Raw genomic sequence first — 9,955 nt, forward strand, 5'->3', positions numbered from 1 at the left:
CAGCTTTAGCAAATAAAGACATGTATGGAGAACTGGCCACCAAACATCGGGCGCTAAAAGCTGCACAGAACAAACTCCAACGCGGCGCTGAAATGGGAGCCGCTTACTTGCCTGTGTGAGCTGGAGCAGCTCTTGGACCTCTGTGTCCTCTTTAGAAAAGTGAAATGAGCACCCAATACCCAGATCTTGGTCTCTAAATGTCATTCTCCGATAAAAGGAACCAGAGTTCCTTAGAAAAAAAGCTCATTCTATGTCCAAGACAGAAAAAAATACAGGATGAGCCTGGAATATCTTGCAATGCCAGAAAGGAAGTGTACCTCCCCCAAAAGGGGGGCATGTCAAAGAGACACAGGAGCCAACCTGAAAGAGCTCCCTGTGAATAGGGCTGCAACAGTATGAGCAGCAAAATAACCACAGTTTGGATTATAACCCAAAATATTTTTTTTAAATATTGAGTTCATACAGGAATATATAAATGATTGATAAATTTGAAAATGGGGAGAGAAGGAACAAATCTTCCTTACAGAATAATTTCAAGTAATATGAAGAGAATTCCCTTTCCAGGAAGTGGAGCTTGATTGCCCTCCCCTTGAATGTGGGTTGGACTTGGTGACTCACTTCCAAAGAATAGAATGTGGAAAAGAAAAAATTACTACTAATTGCAAAGTTACTACTTTATAGTACAGAAACATGGCAGAAATAAGCTTAATCAAGTGTTAAAGTTCATGTTGATATCATGCACCCCCTGATATGATGTGATGAGAAGGGCACTCTACCTCTATGGTATTTTTCCTTAAAATCTATTACCCAATGTAGTCATGAGAAAACATTAGACAAATCCACACTGAGCGACATTCTACAAATTATCTGTCCAGTAGTCTTCAAAACTCTCAAGATCATGAAAATAGGTAAAAACTAAGAAACTCAACAGATTAGAGGAGACTAGGGAGACATAACTTAATGCATTAAGATGCCCTGGGCTATTAGATACTTCCAGTATAATGATCCATTGCAAAACAGAAAGCACCAGGCCCAGATAGATTCAGTGGTGCATTCTACCAAACATTTACGTAAGAAGTTATAACAATTCTCTACAATCTCTTCCAGAAGATAGGTGCAGAAGAATACTTCTAACTCATTCGATGAGGCCAGTATTACCCTAACACTGAAACCAAACAAATATTACAAGAAAGAAAACTACAGATCATTATCTATCATGAAACACACATGTAAAAATCCTCAACAAAATATTAGCAAATCAAATCCACAATGTACAAAAGAACAATACACTGCAACTAAGTGGGATTTATCCCAGGCACACAAGGCTAGTCCAACATTTTTAAATCAATTAACATAACCCATCATATCAACAGGCTAGAAAGGAAAAACCACATGATCATATCAATAGATGCAGAGAAAGTATTTGACAAAATCCCAACACCCATTCATGATTTAAAAAAAATCTTAGTGAACGAGGAGTAATCTCCTCTTAGTGAACAAGGAACAGAGAACTTCAACTTGATAAAGAACATCTACAAAAAAGCCCACATCTAACATCATACTTGACAGTGAGAAGCTAGAAGCTTTCTTGCTAAGATCAGGATCAAGGCAAGGATGTCCCCTCTCACCACTTTTCGACATCCTACTAGAAGTCCAAGCTAATGCAGTAAGGCAGGAAAGGAAATAAATGGTATACAGATTGGGAAGGGAGAAATAAAACTGGGTTTGTTGACAGATGGCATGATCCTCGGGGCGCCTGGGTGGCTCAGTCATTAAGCGTCTGCCTTCGGCTTGGGGTGTGATCCTGGGGTCCTGGGATCGAGCCCCACATTGGGCTCCTCTGCTGGGAGAGCCTACTTCTTCCTCTCCCACTCCCCCTGCTTGTGTTCCTTCTCTCACTGGCTGTCTCTCTCTCTGCCATATAAATAAATAAAACCTTAAAAAAAAAAAAAAGATGGCATGATCCTCTATGCAGAAAATCCAAAGAATCAACAACAATAAAAATTCCTGGAACTAACAACAAGCGATTATAGCAAGGTTGTAGGATATGAGGTTAATATATAAGCCAATCACTTTCCTCTGTAGATCCTCAGCTTACAACAGGATTATGTCTCAGTAAGCCCATAATTTGAAAATACTGTTAAGTCAAAAATGCCTTTTTTTTTGGCTTTTTTTTTTAAGTCTTTTTTTCAATGTCCGTCCCCCAGTGACCCCATCCCTGTACCCCCCTCCCCTCCAGCAACCCTGTTTGTTTCCTATGATTAAGAGTCTCTTACGGTTTGTCTCCCTCTCTGACTTCGCCTTGTTTTATTTATTCTTCTCTTCCTCTATGATCCTGTTTTGTTTCTAAAGTTCCACATATGAGTGAAATCATATGATAATTATCTTTCTCTGACGGACTTATTTCAGTTAGCGCAATACCCTCTAGTTCCATCCACGTATTACAAATGGCAAGATTTCATTTTTTTGACGGCTAATATCCCATTGTATATATATACCACATCTTCTTTATCCATTCCTCTGTTGATGGACATCTCTGCTCTTTCCACGGTTTGGCTGTTGTGGACATTGCTGCTATAAACATTGGGGTGCAGGTGCCCCTCCGGATCACTACATTTGTACCTTTGGGGCAGATACCTAGTCGTGCAACTGCCTGGGTCTAGGGTAGCTCTATTTTCAATTTTTTGAGGAACCTCCATACTGTTTTCCAGAGTGGCTGTACCAGCTTGCATTCCCACCAACAGTGCCCTCTCTCTACATCCTCTCCAACATATGCTGTTCCCTGACTTACTAATTTTAGCCATTCTGACTGGTGTGAGGTGGTATCTCATTGTGGGGTTTTTTAAGATTTTATTTATTTATTTGTCAGAAAGAGAGAGAGAGAGAGCACACAGGCAGGGGGAGCAGCAGGCAGAGCAGGCAGAGGGAGAAGCAGGCTCCCTGTTGAGCAAGGAGCCCAATGCAGGGTGCAGGGACTCAATCCCAGGATCCTGGGATCATGACCTGAGCCAAAGGCAGACGCTTAACCAACTGAGCCACTCAGGCATCCCCTCATTGTGGTTTTGATAAAAAATTCATTTAACACACGTAACCTACCAAACACAATAGCTAAGTCTAGCCTACCTTAAGCATACTCAGAACACTTCCATTAGCCTACACTTGGGCAAAATTATCTCACACTGGGACAAATTTATAATAAAGTGTTGAGGGGCATAATAAAGTTTGAGGGGCTCAGTCAGAAGAGCATGTGACTCTTGATCTCAGGGTCATGAGTTTGAACCCCATGTTGGGTGTAGAGATTACTTACGTAAATAAAAACTTTTTAAAAAGTGTTAAATAAAATATGTAACTTCTTGAATACTATACTGAAAGCAAAAAACAGGATAGTTGTATGGGTACAGAATGGTTGTAAGTGTATTGGTTGTTTACCCTCACAATTACACGTCTGAGAGCTGTGGCTCACTGTTGCTGCCCGGAATCACAAGAGAGTATTTACTACATCACTAGCCTGGGAAAAGATCAAAATTCAAAATTTGAATTATGCTTTCTACTGAATGTGTTAAAGTAAAAAAATTGGAAATCAAACCATAGTAAGTCAGGGACCATCTGCATACTAGCAATGAACAAGTGGAAGTTGACAAAACTCTGATGAAAGAAATCAAAGAACCGAACCAAAGAGGCAAAGGATCTGTACTCAGAAAACTATAGAACACTCATGAAAGAGATTGAGGAAGACACAAAGAAATGGAAAAATGTTCCATGCTCATGGATTGGAAGAACAAATATTGTTAGATGTCTATGTTACTTAGAACAATCCATATATTCAATGCAATCCCTATCAAAATACCATTAACTTTTTTCACAGAAATGGAACAAATACTCCTAAAACTTGTATGGAACCAGAAAAGAACCTGAATAGCTTAAGGAATGTCGAAAAAGAAAAACAAAGCTGTGGCACCACAATTCCAGACTTCAAGCTCTATTACAAGGCTGTAATCATCAAGACAGTATGGTACTGGCACAAAAACAGACACATAGATCAATGGAATAGAATTGAGAACCCAGAAATGGACCCTTAACTCTATGGTCAACTAATCTTCAACAAAGCAGGAAAGAATATCCAATGGAAAAAAGACAGTCTCCTCAACAAATGGTGTTGGGAAAATTGGAGAGCCACACGCAGAAAAATGAAACTGGACCATTTCCTTACACCATACACAAAAATAGACACAAAATGGATGAAGGACCCAAATGTGAGACAGGAATCCATCAAAATCCTAGAGGACAACACAGCCAGCAACCTCTGTGACCTCAGCTGCAGTAACTTCTTACTAGACACATCTCCAAAGGCAAGGGAACCAAAGGCAAAAAACTTTTGCACAGCAAAGGAAGCAGTCGACAAAACCAAAAGACAACTGACAAATTGGCAGAAGATATTTGCAAATGTCTTATCAGATAAAGGGCTAGTATCCAAGATCTATAAAGAACTTACCAAACTCAACACCCAAAGAACAAAAACCAATTAAGAAATGGGCAGAAGACATGAACAAATATTTCTCCGAGGAAAATATAGAAATGGTCAACAGACACATAAAAAAATGCAACATCACTTGGCATCAGGGAAATACAAATCAAAACCACAATAAGATACCACCTCACACCAGTCAGAATGGCTAAAATTAACAAGTCAGGAAACAACAGATGTTGACTAGGATGTGAAGAAAGGGGAACTCTCTTACACTGTTGGTAGGAGTGCAAGCTGGTACAGCCACTCTGGAAAACAGTATGGAGGTTCCTCAAAAAATTGAAAATAGAGCTACCCTACAACCCAGCAGTTGTACTACTAGGTATTTGCCCCAAAAATACAAATGTAGTGATGCGGAGGGGCACCTGCACCCCAATGTTTATAGCAGCAATGTCCACAACAGCCAAACCGTGGAAAGAGCAGAGATGTCCATCAACAGAGGAATGGATAAAGAAGATGTGGTGTGGGGGCGCCTGGGTGGCACAGTGGTTAAGCGTCTGCCTTCGGCTCAGGGCGTGATCCCGGTGTTCTGGGATCGAGCCCCACATCAGGCTCCTCCACTATGAGCCTGCTTCTTCCTCTCCCACTCCCCCTGCTTGTGTTCCCTCTCTCGCTGGCTGTCTCTATCTCTGTCGAATAAATAAATAAAATCTTAAAAAAAAAAAAAAAGATGTGGTGTGTATGTATACACACACACACACACACACACACAATGGAATATTTCTCAGCCACCAAAAAAATGAAATCTTGCCATTTGCAATGACATGGATGGAACTAGAGGATATTGTGCTAAGTGAAATAAGTCGATCAGAGAAAGATAATTATCATATAATTTCATTCATTTGTGGAACAGGATCATAGGGAAGAGGAAAAATAAAACAAGATGAAATCAGAGAGGGAGACAAACCGTAAGAGACTCTTAATCACAGGAAACAAACTAAGGGTTGCTGGAGGGGAAGGGGTGAAGGGATGGGGCCACTGGGGGATGGACATTAAGGAGGGCACTTGATGTTATGAGCACTGGGTATTATGTAAGACTGATGAATCACTGACCTCTACCTCTGAAACTAATAATAAGCTATATGTTAATTAATTGAATTTAAATAAAAATCAAAAATTTAAAAAAAACAACGAAATCAAAGAACTAAATAAATGAGAAGATATTCTATATTCATGGATAGGAAGACCTGATATTGTCAAGACATCAGTTCTTCCCAACTTGATCTTTAAATTTAACTCAATCCCATTCAAAATCTCAGCAAGTTATTTTGTAGATATTGACAAGGTGATTCTAAAGTTTATATGGAGAGGCAAAAGAGCCAGAATAGCCAGTCTACCATAAGGACACAGAGCTAGAGGATTGATACTACATGACTTCAAGACTCATTATAAAGCTATAGTAATCAAGACAGTGTAGGGCACCTGGGTGGCTAAGTCAGTTAAGTGTCTGCCTTTGGCTCAGGTGATGATCCCAGGGTCCTGGAATTGAGCCCCGTGTTGGGCTCCCTGCTCAGTGGGGAGCCTGCTTCTCCCTCTTCTACCAGCTTGTGCTCGCTCGTGCTCGATGTCACTGTCACTGTCTCTCTCTCAAATGAATAAATAAAATGAAAAAAAAATTAAAAACAGTGTATACAGTACTGGTGAAAAAACAAGTAGACTAATAGAACAGAATAGAAAACCCAGAAATAGACCCACATAAATATAGTCAGCTGATTTTTTACATGGAAGCAAAGGCCATATAATGGAGAAAAGGTAGTCTTTCAACAAACAGTGCTGGAACAAGTGGACATCCACATGGAAAAAAAAAGTGAAATGAGAAAGCTCTCTTGAAAGGTTACCGTAAGGGTCACCTACAACAAGAACAAAAATTGCCCGGCAGGTTCAGTGGACTTCAGTATTTCTAAGGACCCAGCTCCACAAGAGTGTCATATGAAGGTACAGTAATTTATGTCAGTCACCTCAGTCCTGCCAACCCACTGGGTTGGATGCAGGATCAGCATATTGGCCTCAGGAAGCTCTGCAGCCCTTTGACCTTGTGGATGGTGTTTCCCATAATCCTGTTTGTCTCTGGCTGAAAACCAGGCTTCTCCTGAAGAAACCAGGCCCAACTCTCATTTGATTAAGTGTCTATTAGACATAAACCCTTTTCTTAAAGGAGGCGGGAGACTCTAGTAAGACACTGTGAGAGGGGTGCCTGGGTGGCTCAGTCAGTTAAGTGTCTGTCTTCAGCTCAGGTCATGATCTCAGGGTCCTGGGATGAGCCTTGCATCAGGGAGTCAGCTTCTCCTTCTCCCTCTGCCCCTCCCCCTCCTTCTGCCCCTCCCCTCACCTCATGCTCTCTCACATGTGCTCTCTCTCAAATGAATAAAAAAAATTCTTTTTAAAAGACACAAAATACCTAGGAATAACAAAAACATACAGTAACATGAAGTTAAGTGTCTGGCTTATATGTTTATCTTCACTCCTTCACTTCCGTGATTATGAGATCCAAACCTCATCCAGTGCATTAGAACTGACTCAAACAGCAGCCTTCCCTTTGTATCAATTCTCACAGACGAACCAAACCTCAATCCACAGACTACTTTAACTTGTGCTTTAGGACTACCTACTGTGAATTATTGGGAGGCTAGTCCGTTTTGGAGTTCATAACCTACAACAGAAACTCAGATGGTAGAAATGCCTAGTTTTCGGGAAGGATACTTCATTAGTGCCTCATTTAGATTGCCTTACAGAAGTGTCATTTGCTGTATTTTCTTAACGGCTACAAATCTTGATTTTAATTCATCGATGTGGTGAGTTTAGCTTCAATATTAGTTGCCTGTAAACTGTTTAACCTTATACTGGATCGTTCCCCACAACCGTAACAACATTAGTTTGGGCCTCTTATGTTCCAATAATTAAGACTTTAAGCCATGCATATACTGCAAATCACATATAAATCATGCATACCCTATCGCTAAGAAACATGAGAAAGCTTCTCTTCCCCCAAAATCCTACTGAAGTTCTTGGTTCTTTTTCCACTGAAAAGTGAGAACATGTCAGCTAATGGGGAATGTGGGGTGTTTCGCCCCATCTAAAGGTGCTTCAGCAGCACCCCCGCCAAGTTTGAGAGCCACTGACCTCCAGGGAGATCACCCTCCCTGGTTCCTGGATCCCCATGCTATGGCAGAGGCCCTCTTCCCTCCACATTCAGCATGATGTCACAAAGATAGTGAGCCGGTTAGCAACTGCCCGCTCTCCAGCCATCTTGTTTTCTGAGATACTTTTTTCTGTCTGAGGGGCTACCTTTCTCCCAGATGATCAAAACTGGGACCACTCACTCCCTTCTGAGCCACCTCCACCCACAGGGATGCAGCGGTGCTCCAGCCACAGGACGGTTCAGAACATGCTGTGGCAAGGCCAACGCCCACACAGGAGGTTCACAACACACACACACCGTGAGTGAACAGAGCTTTTGTTCTACTACAGATTAAAGTGAGGGCTCGTGAGTTCAACAAAGCTTGAAACCTGTTACCAGTGTCACAGTCTTTTCAGGAGCCAAGGGTACAATGACACAACACTGCCCTCAACTACCAGAGAACGCAAAACCCTACAACATGCAATGCAGACAAGAAGGAATGTCATTCTGGGCCACCAAGAAGGAAAAAGTGGAAATAAAGGGGTGATCAATACTTGAGCCAGGTCAACAGCTATGAACTTTCAAGTCAGCTGGGCATGAATCCTCCAGGCTTTTTCACAAACCAGCTGCGGACCGAGTCCTGAATGAAACCCTTCTGAGCCAGTTTCCTGCACACCAGCAATGTAACTTGTACCTTGCATATTTGAGACAAATGAGAAGGCATAGTGCTAAGAAAAAGACAAGACTTAGGCTGGGCACCAGTGTCCTAAAGCAAGTTCTGCCTGGGGTGCCTGGGTGCCTCAGTTGGTTAAGCATCTGACTTCAGCTCAGGTCATGATCCCAGGATCCCTGCTCAGCGGGGAGCCTGGTTCTCCCTCTCCCCTCTGCTCACTTCAATAAATAAATAAAATCTTTTAAAATAAATAAAGCAAGTTCTGCCTCAACTGGCAGGAATTTTTTCACATAAGGAAGACTCTGTCTGGGGCCAGGTTGGGAGGGAGGTAAAGGTAGGGGCAGTGCCCTGGGCAGGGCCAGTTACTGAAGCGAGGCCAAGGCCTGGAGAGAAGGAGCCAGTTCCTGGTGGCTGTTGGGCAGTTCAGACCGTTCCCTGCTACACCAGCCATGGTACTCCCTCTGCCCTGGCTCTCATGCTGCTGCCGTCGCTTCCTCCTGCCTTCCTGGCCCCTGGCTCCCCAGGGCTCCTGGAGGTGCTGCTCCCAGAGCCCGAAGGCAAGCACAGAAGAGCAGACCAGCTCCACATGCAGCGGGAAGATAAGGTCATCTCCAAGGGTAAGTGGCACCACGAGTTGGGGCAGAGGGTGGGGGGAAGAGGGTGAAGGAATCCCTTCAATCTTGTGTCACGGACCTGCTCCAAGTAGATACCACCCCCACCCCCAGAGCTCTTGGCCTAGTTCCAACTCCCAGATCCCCAGCACCTTCCCCACCCCCACCCCTCTCTAGACCTCAGGGCTCCCTCTCCCCACAGCCCTCCCTCACTGCAGAGTCCATGAAGTCCTTGGACAGGAATTTCCCCTCACTTAACAGTTAATTATTTCTTAGTGGGGGGAGGGAGAGCCAGTCATCTCCTCTCCATATCCTTCCTTGTACAAGTCCAGTTATAACCCCTGAGCAGCAAACTGCCCCCCAGAGGCTTATGCCTAAGACCAGAAGCTACCTTGGCTTCACGGTACAGATGACCTTAATATAATGGAGTTGAAAGGTGAGAGGCAGAACTGACCTCCAGCGGGCCTCAGCCCCCCCCCCCCAGCCCAGGCTGATGCTCCCTCCCCTCTGCCCGCCTCACTCAGGGTCCCAGGCCCCGCCCCACAGCTGAGCTGGCCCAAGCCGAGGAGTTGCTGGAGCAGCAGCTGGAGCTGTACCAGGCCCTACTGGAAGGGCAAGAAGGGGCTTGGGAAGCCCAGGCCCTGGTGCTCAAGATCCAGAAGCTGAAGGAACAGATGAGGAGACACCGAGAGAGCCTAGGAGATGCCTAAGCTTTCCACCAGTTCCCACGTTACCTTCCAACACTGGAAACGCTACACACCACCCACACTGGGCCTCTGGGCCAGAAAAATCCCAACCCCTCCCAGGCCACTAGGGAAAAGGGAAGACACCTCCACAAAGGGCAGAAATTGGAAGTAGCAAGGAGCCATGGCCTCTGCATTCTTGGTCACATCGCCCTCCCCCCTGACCCCTCCGCATTGACCTGGACATCACGGCAGGGCACACAGTCCTTATAGGAATATACACTCAATCGTGGCCTAACCTCACCCCAAATTCAATAAAGGGATGAAGCACTTACAGACACTACA

The 9,955-nt window shown here is 43.8% G+C and overlaps 1 protein-coding gene across 1 annotated transcript; it reads left to right on the forward strand.

The window, feature by feature from the left end:
• Positions 1-8,689: 8,689 nt before the first annotated feature.
• Positions 8,690-9,955, forward strand: MCCD1 (mitochondrial coiled-coil domain 1). Its single transcript, XM_045795706.2, has 2 exons — positions 8,690-8,933; positions 9,452-9,955. Exons 1-2 carry the CDS (start codon positions 8,766-8,768, stop codon positions 9,635-9,637), a joined length of 354 nt encoding a protein of 117 aa, XP_045651662.1. The 5' UTR covers positions 8,690-8,765; the 3' UTR covers positions 9,638-9,955.

The sequence above is a fragment of the Ursus americanus genome, chromosome 32 (genome assembly GCF_024610735.1).
Source record: "Ursus americanus isolate L20-20 chromosome 32, mUrsAme1.1.p, whole genome shotgun sequence".
In the NCBI taxonomy this organism is placed as follows: domain Eukaryota; kingdom Metazoa; phylum Chordata; class Mammalia; order Carnivora; family Ursidae; genus Ursus; species Ursus americanus.

What these genes read in the sequence shown, in the direction of transcription:
- MCCD1 (XM_045795706.2), top strand. Translation starts at nt 8,766, where the DNA reads ATGGTACTCCCTCTGCCCTGGCTCTCATGCTGCTGCCGTCGCTTCCTC. An exon ending in AGATAAGGTCATCTCCAAGG is followed by an intron (nt 8,934 to 9,451) that starts GTAAGTGGCACC and finishes CGCCTCACTCAG; the next exon opens with GGTCCCAGGCCCCGCCCCAC.